The 15,012-nt window shown below is 35.3% G+C and overlaps 1 protein-coding gene across 1 annotated transcript in view; it reads right to left on the bottom strand.

Annotated features, from left to right (window-relative positions):
- The window catches only part of usp40 (ubiquitin specific peptidase 40), a 32,484-nt gene that overhangs the window by 9,352 nt on the left and 8,120 nt on the right, over nt 1–15,012 (bottom strand). Inside the window, exons 6-22 of the mRNA XM_087256711.1 lie at nt 14,652–14,795; nt 13,745–13,873; nt 13,501–13,635; nt 13,146–13,253; nt 12,114–12,429; nt 9,879–9,960; nt 9,625–9,796; nt 8,858–8,942; nt 7,488–7,558; nt 5,905–6,257; nt 4,952–5,114; nt 3,825–3,885; nt 3,015–3,068; nt 2,847–2,935; nt 1,240–1,326; nt 1,121–1,157; nt 972–1,036 (exon numbers count right to left, since the gene is read on the bottom strand). Of these exons, the coding sequence (XP_087112837.1) occupies nt 972–1,036; nt 1,121–1,157; nt 1,240–1,326; nt 2,847–2,935; nt 3,015–3,068; nt 3,825–3,885; nt 4,952–5,114; nt 5,905–6,257; nt 7,488–7,558; nt 8,858–8,942; nt 9,625–9,796; nt 9,879–9,960; nt 12,114–12,429; nt 13,146–13,253; nt 13,501–13,635; nt 13,745–13,873; nt 14,652–14,795 (2,151 nt within the window). The remainder of the gene's footprint in view (nt 1–971; nt 1,037–1,120; nt 1,158–1,239; nt 1,327–2,846; nt 2,936–3,014; nt 3,069–3,824; nt 3,886–4,951; nt 5,115–5,904; nt 6,258–7,487; nt 7,559–8,857; nt 8,943–9,624; nt 9,797–9,878; nt 9,961–12,113; nt 12,430–13,145; nt 13,254–13,500; nt 13,636–13,744; nt 13,874–14,651; nt 14,796–15,012) is intronic.

The raw sequence follows: 15,012 nt of genomic DNA, 5'->3' as shown, positions 1-15,012 counted from the left end.
ACATTGAAATTTTTATTCATCCAAAAAATAAAATAAAATCCACAAAGATGTTAAGCTATAAAAACTGCATCCAACATTAAGGATACTAAAAACGATCAACAATGCAGCACAGATTATAGTTAATTGATACTAAAATATATAATTTCTGAAGGATCATGTGACACTGAAGACTGAACTAATGGCTGCAGAAAATTCTGCTTTGCCATGACAATAAAAAACTACATTTACATTTGAATATACAGATATATACATAGAAACAGAGTGTTAATAGTAATAATACTTCACAATAGGGCTGCACAATAATTCATTTCAGCATTGATATCGCAATGTGTATATCCACACAAATCAAATCGCAGGATCTGCAATGTCAAGTTATAATATCCAGCCACCACAGCAAAGAACATGCGATTGTTGGATGATCACAAAAGTTTAACCCTAATAGAGTGAAAGGCTTTCATTTGGATGTGTTTTATAAATGCGGTGCAAGGTTTCATGTGAATTTAAACCAAGTTATTAAGTTCATTAAGCGTTAACAAAGATTAATTGTATTTATTTAAACAATGAAACTCTACAGTGCAATTTTATTTATTTTCAATTTTATTAAAAATTTCATTTATATCTTTATTCAATTGTTTTCATCGGTACTTGTAATTTGTTTACTATATTTCTTTGCATAAGAAACATAGTACTCCCTTACAAAATAATCCTGAAATCAATAATTCTTTCCAAATACAGTTAATACGTCATCTTGTGATATTGTTTTCATAAAAGCGACAAACAAAATATCACAATGTTTTGTTTTTTTTCCAATATTGTGAAGTCCAATTTCACAATATTACACTTTCTTAGGTGTAGTGAGAAGAGACTTCAAAAGACACTGACTTAATTATTACAAACTACTGATGTCCAGTGTATAACAGTAAACTCATACTGTACACTATTTACTATTGTATTATATTACAATCTCTCACCTCATCCATAAGTGGTTCTCCAATCTCCTCACACCAGTCTACTCTCCTCAAGTGCCACGATTCACCTTTAGAAAGAAACACATTTTATGAATAAATCTGAGACTGCAAAGTTAAATGTGCCATTAAAATCAAGCATTTTATAATATTACCTTCCAGTCTCGTCATCTGCAACATCTTCTTAAGGCACTGGAACAACAGAACTCACAACTTTTAACATCTTACTTTAATATTAGCAGTTCAATTTCACTTAAATGACCAGAGAGCTTACCTCTTTGACGGTTAGAGACTCCTCTACAATGATCTCCAGCTCCTGGCCTACAGAGGGCGCTAGACCAACACTGAAGTACAAGAACAACTGCATGGAGAATAGTCAGAAGGCACATTAAAGGGATTATCTACTGAATTTACTACTTGTTCCACAGCTGTTTGACTTTTCATCTGTTCTGCTGCAGCTACACAAAGGAAGATATGCTGAAGGATGTTGGAAAACAACAGCCATTGACTTCCATAGTATTTTTTGATCCAACTATAGATGTCAGTTTCTTCTTTTTTCAAACATTCTTCAGCATATCTTGTTTTGTGTTCAACACAAGAAAGTCATACAAGTTTAAAACGATTTGAGTGTAGGTAAATGGTGAGGAAATGTTCCTTTTTGCATGAACTCTCCCCTTAAAATGTGTAAGTAAGCCTCAAAGAGATGTCAACTTTAATAATATAGCACTAATAAACACAACCAAGAATTTACCAATGTGCAATAAAAATAAATAAATAAATAAATAAAAAAAATCACAAAGACAATCCAAAACAAGTCTTTACAATTATACATTCTCCAAAAAAAAAAAATAAAAAAATTATGACAGATCTGCACGATTTAAATAAATGACCTATTTTAAGGTGTACATGGCAAATTTCTCCAAAAGGTGACAAGTTTGCACCCCTGATTTAAAAAATTAAATAGATAGACAAGGCACAGAGTTTCCAAATTTCTTGAAAGTACTTGCATTTCAGACATATGGATTCAAGTACTTCAAAATAAACACAGGACCTTGAAATGTATGGTTTTATTTCAACAGTTGAATTTAGTTGTCAAAAACAGAACAACAAAACTGAGTTAAAAGTTAAAAATCTTTCATTTAAATCTTGTACAATAACACTGGCAAATAATGCACATTTACCTATATTTCTGAAAGCGCATTTGAATATCAACAGTATTGAATTCTGAATTTTGAACATGAACTCTTTGAACATGACTTCAATGTAAATTTGAACATGACATGAAACAAAAAATGTTTAATGTAAATTTTTAAGTGTAAGTGAAATGTTATGTACATTAAGGACTTTCATGGAGCTAGATATGCTGTAGTATGAATTGCAGAGATGCTTGATTTAAAATGAATGGTGCTTTAAAAAGTCCTTGAAAGTCCTTGAATCTGCTGTTCGTGAAAGCGTGGGAACTCTGAAAATGGGTTTTACTTTCGCTAAAAGTCAAATCTGAAAAAAAAGCAGGATTTGACCACTGAATAGATCTTATTAGCAAATATCAGACTGTCAAAGATGATTTGTCACCCAAGACTGTACAGAAGAGGTTAATTTGCCAAAATTTACTAGAGGTGTACCATCCTATGGAACAAACACAGTTATTAATTAATTATTAATAGACCATTAAAAGTATTTACTGTCATTAAAATCTGGAAAATTGAAAGACAACCAGGCTTAATTTCATAAAGAGTTAATTTCATTAAAAAAGCGTTCTGTGGTCAGTCCAGCAAAATGTGATTTACTGTAAGAGGGATTGTGGAGAACAAACACTGAGTGGGGTTTTCATTTTAACAGCAGAGAAATTTGAGTGTCAAAATTCTGAATGCATGTTCACACCTGTGTTGCTGTTGGCACTGGTCCAGGGCACAGGTAGAGTGAGGTCATCAACCTGATCCCAGCATCCCGAACACTCAGATGCTCATGCACTAAAACACACACAAACTAGTTAATCACTTACAACTTACACATTAGCAGTGATGCTTATGATTGTTTATTGAAAAGTACCTGGAGGTAAAAGTTTTCCAGTTCGATCCATTTGCCTCAGACAGCACTCGACCCCTAACAAGACAATTAAAGACAGGATGAGCAATCAGCTGATATATGCTTTTCATTTTTATTTTTATTACTTAACATTTTAATTCTGTCATCCTTTCCCCTCCCTCCACTTGCTACATACCTGTTCGCATTTTTTTTCTTCTGTAGAACATAAAAGAAGATCATTTGAGGAATGTTGAAAACTGGTAGCCGTTGAATTCCATAGAATTTGTTTTCTTTCTATGGATGTCAATTGTTATCTCCTTCCAACATTATTCAAAATATCTTCTTCCGAGTTCAACAACAAAAAAGATAAACTTATAAAGGTTTGGAACCAATTAAGTAAATGGTGAGTCTGTTTTCAGTTTAGTTTTTTTTTCTCTTTGGCATATTAATGCTAGAAGCTTTTTGACAACACTTCAAACATAAGACAAATTTGGAAAACGGTGCATAAAAATATATGATATAATTTAGTTTTATATTATTGCTAACAATGGCAAATACTGTATTTTTCAAATATTAAAAAAATAAATGCATTTATATTGTTTATTTATATTTTAGATTTACTTTTTATTTATTTGTTATTTTCCTTTGATAAATTAAACACCACATCATATCTGTATCAGCTAAATATTAGCCATCGGCCACAGTACTCCATGTTATTTAGGAATGAGAAAAATAATAATATTATATGTCATAGATACTGGAGTATCTTCCTCGTTAATAGGCATTATTGAATATGAATAGATATTGTTGGGAAATATTATTAAGTTTGATTACCACCAAGTTCATCCTGAAGGCAAAGTTCCTCAAGAGCTTTTTGCTTTACCACCGCCAGCAGCTTAAAAAAAAAGAGAGACACACACGCACAAACACACACACAGCAAAATCAGTACAAATGTACAACATCTGTGTAACACAGAATGATTTTGATACCTAAAAATTTAAATAAATATGGAATGAAAAGAATTGGGTAGACTAAATTGCACATACAGTTGAAGTCAGAATTATTAGCCCCCCTGAATTTTTAGACTGCTTGTTTATATTTTTCCCCAGTTTCTGTTTAATGGAGAGAAGATTTTTTTAACACATTTCTAAATATAATAGTTTTAATAACTTATCTTTAATAACTGATTCATTTTTGTCTTTTTCATGATGACAGTAAATAATATTTAACTAGATATTTTTTAAGACACTTTTCTACAGCTTAAAGTGACATTTAAAGGCTTCACTAGGTTAATTAGGTTAACTAGGCAGGTTAGGGTAATTAGGCAAGCTATTGTATAACGATAATTTGTTCTGTCGATTATCAAGAAAAAATACAGCTTAAAGGGGCTAATAATTTTGTCCCTAAAATGGTGTTTAAAAAAATAAACCTGCTTTTATTCTAACCGAAATAAAGACTTTCTCCAAAAGAAAAAATATTATCAGACATACTGTGAAAACGTCCTTGCTCTGTTAAACATCATTTGGGAAATATTTAAAAAAAAGAAAAAAAAAATTCGAAGGGGGCTAATATTTCTGACTTTAACTGTAGTATATGAGTGTGAATGGATGTTTCCCAGAGATGGGTTGCAGCTGGAAGGGCATCCACTGTGTAAAACTTAAGCTGGACAAGTTGGTGGTTCAATCCGCTGTGGCGACCCCAGTTTAACAAAGGGACTAGGCCGACAAGAAAATTAATGAATAAACGAATGAATGAAATAAAAAATATAGGTAATAAACTGAAGAAAACTAATATACTAAAATGACAATAAAACAAAAGCAAAATAATTACAAAAATGAAACAAGATTATTAAAATAAAGTAAAATTTTTATTGAAAATAATAATAAAAAATAGTTTGAAATACTAAATTAGTCCATCAGTGATACTAATATACTCTTTATACGCTTGTTTTCAATCCCACCATGTTCCCTGAAGCTGAGACTTTACTCCTCTTCTTCCCCTGCTCCTCTTCCTCCTCCTCCTGTTCCTCCTTCAATCCACTCTGTGGGCAAAACTCCACTTGCAACCAGCGGCAGTCTGAAGGCGTTGTCACTGTAACTACATCCCCACTGAGGCTGAAGATACTGTGAAAAAAAAAACATGACCACTTTTACATTCACCTATACATTTTTACTTTTTACTTCTGCCTTTTTTTCTTCAGTGTTACGTTGTATTTTCTACTCAAATGGAAAACAGAATAGAGGGCAGGGTTAGTGCTCCTCCTCCTAATTTCTCTCACGGTAAACTAAGGTGCCGTTTACACTAGTGCTTTTTTTTTTTAAATGGCATATTAAAATAAAATCCCTCCTTTGTCCAGACTAGTGTTTTAATTGTATTTGAGATCTCTCCGTCCACCCTATACAGCCTAAAAAGCATGATACAATCATTCATGTTCATTGTGCATGTGCAAATTCCCTAGTTTAGTATAACAAAGTGAATAACTGATGACAGAATTTTTGATAAATCAAGCATTACTTACTCCCTTAGCCGTTAATATCGAAGTTGATATTAAGCCGCACCATGTTGGCGTTTCGTAACATCTAATTTTTACGAGGTGGGTCATTAGCCCAATGCTCAACCCCTAACCTGGAGGACAAGGACATACCCAGATACACTACAGACAATTTTAGATTACCCAATTCACCGATAGTGCATGTCTTTGGACGGAGGAAAACCGGAGAAAACTCATGCGAACACGGGGGGAACATGCAACTTTCACACAGAAATGCCTGCTGACCTAGCCAGGGCTCGAACCAGCAATCTTTCTGCTGTGAGGCGAGAGTGCTACCCACTGTACCACCAAGCATTACTTAAATAGCTAAAAGTAAAGCAATTAATGTTTTGTTTTGGTGTGGTCATCAAATATTCTCTCACCTGCTGTCCAGCTCCTCTGGCTGTAACAGCAGTAGAGCGTCTCCGTCCTTCAGAAACAGCTCTCTCAGCGTCCTCTGCATGTCCTGAGGTGGGAAAACCCTCCATCCGCTAGCTCCGCCTCCACTGGCCCCTGGACGGCTCTGCTCCTGACACAGAAGGGCATCCTGGGGCCCTAAAGCCTCGAGCACTGTGCCTAAAGTAGCTCCACCAGCAAAACCCTTCATGAAACGCACCAGTCCAGATCCATCAGTGTCTGAAACCTCACTACAGCCCAGCTCCTCTACAGACGGTCGAAGCACAGTCAGCAGAACAGGCTCCCACTCCACACCGGTTTGCACCACCACACCACTAACCTGAAAGAAAGAAAGAGAGAGAGAGAGAGAGAGAGAGAGAGAGAGAGAGAGAGAGAGAGAGAGAGAGAGATCATAATTTTTGCACTTTAGCTTCTTTTTTTTTTAACCAATGGAGTGCCAATTTCAAAGCTGATGGTTGTCCTGACTCAGAACATGAAATACAAATACAAAACTAAGTTTACTTTATTAAAACTTGGGACTTTAAATCAACAGTTAGACTTTAATGGTGTAAATACATAAATTAACACATGACTTGTGTGGTTCTTGTAACTTGAAATTTTTTAAAGTAGGCCTTCCTACTATTTTTGAGCAGATTTTATTCTGGTTCATCAAGTTTGATTTTAATCTAACAGACAGACTCGTGTACCATACAGAATATCAATACCGTAGGACAGGGATTCCCAAACTTTTTTATTCCGGGACCCACCTAGGCAAGTAATTCAATCTGAAGACTAACCATAATATTTTAATATGGAAAAATGGGTAAAAAAAATGTATCCACTCAAAGCAGTCAAAAATATATGGTGTGTGGTTTTTTTGGATTTTGCGATTTGATATGCACAAAATGAGGCTCGAAGTGCTTTTTGTGGGATGCTGGCTGTAACTGTGATCATTTTTTTTGTTGAAAAAGATACTCTTCTTTTTTTTAGAAGAGAATATCATCAACCTTTGATCAAGCCCCGTGATTATGATCAAGCCCCGTCACAAGGCAGTAAATTCCACTGCTAGTGTATATTGTCATAAGAAACTAAATAGCTTTTTGTTCAACTACTACAAGCTGGAAAAATATAAAATATTATCTACTGTCATCATGGCAAAGATAAAATAAATCAGTGATTAGAAATAAGTTTTTAAAACTATTATGCTTAGAAATGTGCTGAAACAATCTTCCCTCCATTAAACAGAAATTGGGGAAAAATAAACAGGGGCGCTAATAATTCAGGGGGGCTAATGATTCTGACTTCAACTGTATTTAGTTTTATGTGCCTTTCCAGAGACTATACGACTAATTGGTCACCAATATTAGTACTTATAGATAATATGATGTTTCCCTTTTTTTTCCCTTCTGTTGGCTTATTTTTAAGGATAACTATAATTTCTACAACCCATTGCACATTTTTTTGTAAAACTTGCCTTTGACTATGTCTTTAAACACATTGTATAATCAATTTGATAACCTTAAATAAACATGTTACAAAAAAAATCGTTTAAAAAATCCATATGACCCACCTCTCTTCCATTCCACACAAAGAGATCAGAACCGTTACGCACTCCTGCGCTATACAAAGACATCTGGTCATCTGAAACAATACAAAACACATCAATTATAATCCGGAATCTTTAATCAGGTCAACTACTCTTTACAGTAAACTAGAAAGCAAAGATTCAGTAAACCATTACTTTTGTGTTTTCCATTCATAAAAATGTCAATTTTCAGACAGGCCTTTTTAAAATGAAAGTTTGAAATGGCTTGAAACGGTTTAATTTATTTGTATTGTATATACCTAAATTGTTATAGCTTTTATTTGTTTTATATTGGTTTATTTATTTAATGTGATTATATGATATCCGATATTTGTAATTCTTTAAATTATTTCAATAAAGCTTAGGCTATTTTATCTAGATTTGCCTACATTGTTTGTCCTTCTGTTGTATTTATATTTTGTATTATCTCCAAAATAAAGAAAGAAAAAAACCCAGACACTTGAGGCATCAACAGAGCTGTCAAACGAGCACTCTTTCGAATGGTCTCTCTCTCTCTCTCTCTCTCTCTCTCTCTCTCTCACACACACACACACACACACACACACACACACACACACACACACACACACACACACACACACACACACACACACTTAAATGCGCATGTTTCATGCACAAACACACAGTTTAAACTTGACAATAACTCCCGACAACTGTTACTGGCTGCTGTGTCTTTAATATGGTGTAAAGACTATTATGCGATATTGAAACATCGAGGATGCAGCAAAGAAATATCGCTTATTAAATTAAAACTACTTTATTATTTTATGCAGCACCCTTACATTTAAAAAAGAAACATAAGGGCGATCATAAGCAAAAAGACCCCTATCCTAAAAGGTGTTTTATGGAATGGCCTATCTTAAACTGACCAGCTATATGTTTTTCTTTCCCTTATTTATTTATTTATTGGCGCATGTACTCCTGTGCGATCGGAAAACTAGTGTAATGGCGGCATGCCATCTTTATCAGACTTGTTCAAACTCCGCCTTTCTTTCCACTCTGCCCTGACTGGCCCTCTTTGACCCAAGGTATTTGGCAGGACGAAAAAGGCCGACCGCTGGTCCTGACAATTCAGAGCAGACAATTCGCACTTGGGCAGTGTTTATTTAAGAGCACTCAAGAAGTTTTGCACATGAGCAGCGGAAACTTTAGAGCGTGCGCGAGAAGGTTTGTGGACAAACAAAGAAAATCAGCACGCCAGCAAAGAGATTTGTCATTGAAATAATGCCGTACATTCTCTCCTGCATAAAAATGTTATTGTCACTCCTGAAACATTACAGTGTGCTTTACAAAATATGCTACTGCCAATGTGCGCATAGGTGAGGTGTGTTCACCTGTCAGAGTATCATACAAATGTAACCCAGCCGGCACATTCTTAGCCAAAGTCAACGCCATGTCTCCTTCCCAAAGATCCTGCATCTACAAACCAAAGCAAAAAAGTCAAGGAAAACTCACTATATTCAGTCAGATCATATTTAAATGATGAATTCATTTACATTAAGGATTTGGTTCAGTCAAACACAGTTGAAGTCAGAATTATTAGCCAGCTGAATTATTAGCCCCCCTCTATTTTTTCCCCAATTTCTTTTTAACGGAGAGAAGAATTTTTCATCACATTTCTGAACTTAATAGTTTTAATAACTATCTCTAATAATTGATTTCTTTTATCTGTATCATGATGACTGCACATAATATTTTACTAGTTATTTTTCAAGATATTAGTATTTAGCTTAAAGTGGCATTTAAAGGCAAGTTAGGATAATAAGACAAATCATTGTATAATGGTGATTGTTCTGTAGACTATCGAAAAAATCCTTAAGGGGGCTAAAATTTTTACCTTAAAATGTTTTTAAAAAAAATAAAAACCGCTTTTATTCTAGCCGAAATAAAACAAATAAGACTTTCTCCAGAAGAAAAAAAATTATAGGAAATACTGTGAAAAATTCCTTGCTTTGTTAAACATCATTTAGGAAATATTTGAAAAAGCAAACAAATCCCTCAGGAGGGTGAATCATTTTGACTTCTACTGTATAATCAACTATCATTACAAATGACCAACTTGTGAAAGCAGATGAGAGCTAAAACCGATTAGTGATGTCACCTGATAGATGGCCAGTCGCAGGTCTCCCACAGTCTTTCTGCGGTCAAAGGTGACTGTGATAATGGAGTCTTCACCTGGAGCTGAAGGATGCAGGGCACCGTTTTGCCAGTGGTAATGAGGCGCCAAATGCAGCCGCACTTCAATGCTATTGCTGCTGGCATCAAACTCAGCCCTAAAAGAGAAAAATTATTTTCACGTTTATTAAAACACCCAAAATGCTAATAATGTGATTGCATAAGTGCATATGAAGCCACCTTTTGTGCTGAAGGCCTGCATTCTCCTCTTCCACCATCTCCAAAAGATGGGGCGGCACTTTGTATGCAGGGTTTCCAATAGCTGATAAACAAACAAACAAACAAAAAAACAAACAAACAAACAAACAAACAAAAAAGGTATTTTGAAAAATCCCCATTTAGAATTCATCAGTAAAACAAATGCATTTGCACAACACAAAACAGACAGGGATTCAAATCTTATTTCCTAAACTCTAAAAGTAAGTAAAGTAATTACCATCCTTCACTCTGTATTTTAGATAAAGAGTAAAAACCCTGAAAGTGGTTGTTAAGCTGACTAATAATAACTAATAATAATAACTGGAATGCAGCAGAATCCCTAGTTAGACTGGTCATGCGAAAAATTGTCCGATGTTAGTCTATGCATCTCTAGTTCTTTATTTGCGAATATACGAGTTGACGTTGTTGATGAGTTCGGCATCAACGCTTAACAGAGAGCATGTCTGAAGTTGAGGCTGATGCAATCTTCATAGCAGCGTTAGCCAATGAAATTAGTCAGCAATCGGCTACTGTCTGAGCTGGAGTATTTGCATAAAGCGATCTGATTGGCTGACGCTTCCACTGGCACTTGAAAAGTTGAGAAAGTCCTAACTTCTGCAGCAAGCAACGCCACCAAAGAGCTTAGAACAGTGGTCGCCAAACTTGTTCCCGGAGGGTTGGTGTCCTGCAGATTTTAGCTCCAACCCTAATCAAACACACCTGAACAAGCTAATTAAGGTCTTACTAGGTATAATTGATACATCCAGGCAGGTGTGTTGAGGCAAGATGGAGCTAAATCCTGCAGGGACACCGGCCCTCCAGGACCAGGATTGGTGACCCCTGGCTTAGAATGACCAAGAGGCAACACTCAATAGAACATTCCATTTCAACAGCAGCGCCCAGCAACAGCCCCAAAATCTGCCATTTTGGAGTGAAAGCGATCGGCTGTCTTTTGGATCTTTTTGCTGTTACGATGCCAAGCAGCTGCTTTGTTTTTTATTTATTTATTTAAAGCTGAGATACAACCTGAAAGATGACAATACAACACTTACTATCACAATCATCAGCACTTTTAATAGTTTATTTCACAGACTTATAATATGCTGTTGTTCTATTGGAGTTTTCATTCCAAAATGTCCGCCACGCCATCTACTGGCTATTTCCCAAATTGAACTAGAGTGTTGCCTCTTGGTGATTCTATGCATTCACACACATACACGTATGCGTGTGTATTGTATACCAGTGGTCCCCAACCCCTGGGCCAATTGGGGATCAATTGGTACCGGGCCACACAAGAAATAATAAATCATTTCTGTTTTATTTATTATCTTTGTCTGAATCTATTATTTTGAAAAATGACTATTCTCTCAGTTATATCTCGTCATTTAAGCGCCAAAGTTTATCCCACAAGCTAGCAAAATGAGTAAGAAACAGACGTCTTTGGAAAGTTTCTTTGCAAAGAGGAAAAGGTGCAGTGAAAGACCCACCAACTGCCAAGGAATGGATCCACAACCCATTTGGCAATAAAATCAGGTGAATCCAGCATGTCTGTGCAAGAAGATCAACTGCTGGAGATCGCAAATGACAGCGGCTGTTGCCATTTTGCGTGTTTGTTTGTTTGTTTGTTATTTATATATGTGCAAGTTTGTTATTTCTAATGGAGGTGTGCGGCTTGAGCGTGCATATTGGGAGTGGTGCGACACACTCGCGCCTTCCAGATGCTGACAGTTAAAAACATCTTCAGAATGCTGCGAGTGCATCACGAGTCACTTGACAAGAACTAACTGATCAGATTAATATTTTGTATGGAATAAACATATTTTGGTAGACTAATTATCCCAGACAAACACTGTAGTGCTTTTTAATTTTCTCCATAAATAAAATGTGTATCTGAGTTGCAGCAATGTTTTGTCAGCTTGTCATCCTCTAAGAAAACAGTTGATGGTTGCCCAGCAATCTACATATACCCACCCCCTCCCCCGGTTCGTGGTAAAATTGTCAAGCATTGACCAGTCCGCAGTGATATATATATATATATATATATATATATATATATATATATATATATATATATATATATATATATATATATATATATATATATATATATTATTTTTAGCAGAAAATAATCTGAGACATTAAATTTTGGTGAAAATCATTGCTGGCAGTGGCTAGCAATTTTTTTAAAACACTGCACAACAGACACACACAACATACCCTCTGGAGGTCTTTTCAGAGTTGTCTTCCTGTAAAAGAGCATGTAGGCGCTCTCTTTCCCCTGAAACTGCTTCTCGATGTCCTTCACTGTAATGGCTGTCACAGTGGAGTCATTCAGGTCAAACCAGTGACATTGATCAGGATCTTCATTTTCTCCTGCTGTTGCTGTTTCCGGCTCTGTGTTCTCTGGGCAGCTGTCCGCTGCTGTGGAGTTGACTAGTTCTGGTGGACTGGCTTCTGTTGGTATACCAGCTTTCAGAGCTACACGGGTTCCATTAGAGATCAGCATAAACACTTCAGGGTGGCTCTGGAGAAACTGGAAAATGACAAAACGGTCAAATATATTTTTTTTAGATCGCATTATAGTTGTATTTATTAATAGATCAAATGTACGCCGGTACCATGAACATGAAAACAGGGTATGAACTAGGACATTATTTATTACCATTATATTCATCCATATGTGATACATTGATATATTTCCTTCTCATTTAATTGTTGCAAATATAAACTATAAAGTAAATATAAAGTTGACAACATCATTGCACATATTAATAAAATTTAAAAAATAAAAAGTAAAATAAACTCATAATCTTGGGGTATATATAACCCCAATCAACTTTTCCTTATTTAAAAAAAGTAGTTTCCTTCATCTTTATCTGATGATAATGATAACTTTTTTTATAATTATCTATTTATATTCACATAAAAAATCTGTGCTTGATTCAGTTGTTCTTATATATTATATATATATAATATTATATATAATGTATATAATATATAGCTTAATAAATAATAGCAATTCCTTTGTATATTTAGGAAAGTTGACAACAGCTGTTCTGCTTTGAGGAAAACAGTTCAACAGTATTTATTTAAAATCCAAATATTTTGAAATATTACTGTCACTTAATCGAATTTAATAATTATTTAAACAAACAAAAAACTTTATTAACCCAATAATTCACCTTTTGAATGTTAGTGTATTAGTGTCTGTCACTATAGTATAAAAAAACATAAGTTCATAAACCCAACCTTGCTGATGGAGCCATACTGTTTTTTATATTTTTTGCTCCATGGCGTGCCGATTTTATTCAGTAGTTTTTGGCCCAGCTGGTCAACAAGCACACATTTCGACTCCTCCTAAAAATAAAAAAGCAACAGACAATAAGTATGCAAAATTGATTTGCTCAACATACATTTAAAACCGAATGCATACATAATTCTAAAATTATGACTGTTCCATAGTATTTTTTCTACTATATTCAACATTCTTCAAAACGTTGTCGTTTGTGTTCAACAGGAAAAAGGTTTGCAACCACTTGAGGGTGACAAATGTTCATATTTAATAGTATTTCAAACAGACTTACTGAGTCGTGTAACAACATACCTGAGCCAAAATGCCAGTAAGAACAGAAAGTGGATCCTCTGTTTCTAGAGAATTCTCACTCTCAGTCTTTCTTTCCTCAGTTTTGTTCTCTTGCTTCTGAGTCTTCACTTTCATCTTCACATTCTTCTCTTCCTCCTGAGTAAAAAAAATCTAAAATTACTTGTATTTTTTTATATAGACTGGTTTATACTGAACAAAACATACACTGCAAAAACATAAAGAAAAAAAAGATGAGAAAACCAACCGGTGCCTCCCAGTGGCCAAGTTGATCAATGTCTTTAATGTAGACATGATAATGACCACCATAACAGCCTCCTTTATGTATGATGACAGAGAAGAGCTCGTAGGAATATTCAGAGTCTGGCCAGTTGCTCTGTTAGAAACACAGCACAGTTCATCTCTGCTCTGAAGTTCATTAAATTTCCACACAACAACCCTAAAACATTATTAATTTTCAGTGTGCCTGACACAGGTGAGTGGGCTTGACAAACCACATGTAGAAAACACACTCATTCATCTCTCTGACACTTTAATCGACACTTACACCAGTTTTGCACATTTGCAACAGACACTTTTTTACAATCGCTCCATATCTTAGTAAAAAAAACATTGTGCATTTTTGAAGTGTGCTTCACACAGGTGAGTGGGCTTGACAAACCACATGTAGAGACACTCTTTCTCTCTAAAAAAAAAAACAACACTCCTCCCTCATAAGTCTCTCTGAGCACAAACAGTTGCTTTGTTAGCACTTCTTGCCTTTCGGCAATACACGGACACTGGAACGTTTTAAAGTTACGTCGATCAGCTGGTTGGTCTATAGACACCCCTGGTCTATAAGCTGACATTTGAGTGATCCGCTGATGAATCAAAGCTTTAAAACACTCCAGTGTCCCTGCATCTGTGTTTACACTCAGTAAACAGCAGTGAGTTCGGTGAACTGATGACCTTCACGGCCAATCACAGTCATTTCTGTTGAGCACGTGAACACAATGGCAAATCAGCACTGTTTAAGAATGTGCTCAATAGCACTTAAATGTTGGTGGGAAATGGACGGTTGCAAAATTTCAGTATCAATTGGTACCGATTCCAATATTGTGACAACCCTAGTCTATAAGCAAGAGATTTTTGAAAAATGTGTATGCGTGAGGTACCTGCTCACAAAACGGTCTGAGGTTGAACGTAAGAGGAAAAACGTAGCTCCCCGTCTCTTTGTAGCGCTCACACTTGGTAAAGTCAAAGTTGAATCTCAACAGAGAAATGGTCAGGAATGGGGGAAGTTTTCTCAGTTTAGCAGACTGCAACAAAAGACATAATGTAAAAATGATTACATTAGACTTGACTGAATGTGTATATGGAATTATACCTTAATCGTATCTTGGCATTACAAAAGTATTAAGCAGCACAACTTTAACTTAAAATAAAATTAAATAAAATGTCTTAAATAAAATGTTTCATTGTTGCTATATATTTAGCTTTACATTACAGGAATAAACTATAGTTGATGTATAATTG

Source organism: Danio rerio, chromosome 6 (assembly GCF_052040795.2).
Source record: "Danio rerio strain M-AB ecotype USA chromosome 6, GRCz13ab, whole genome shotgun sequence".
NCBI lineage: Eukaryota > Metazoa > Chordata > Actinopteri > Cypriniformes > Danionidae > Danio > Danio rerio.
This window is presented reverse-complemented; position numbering and strand designations above follow the sequence as displayed.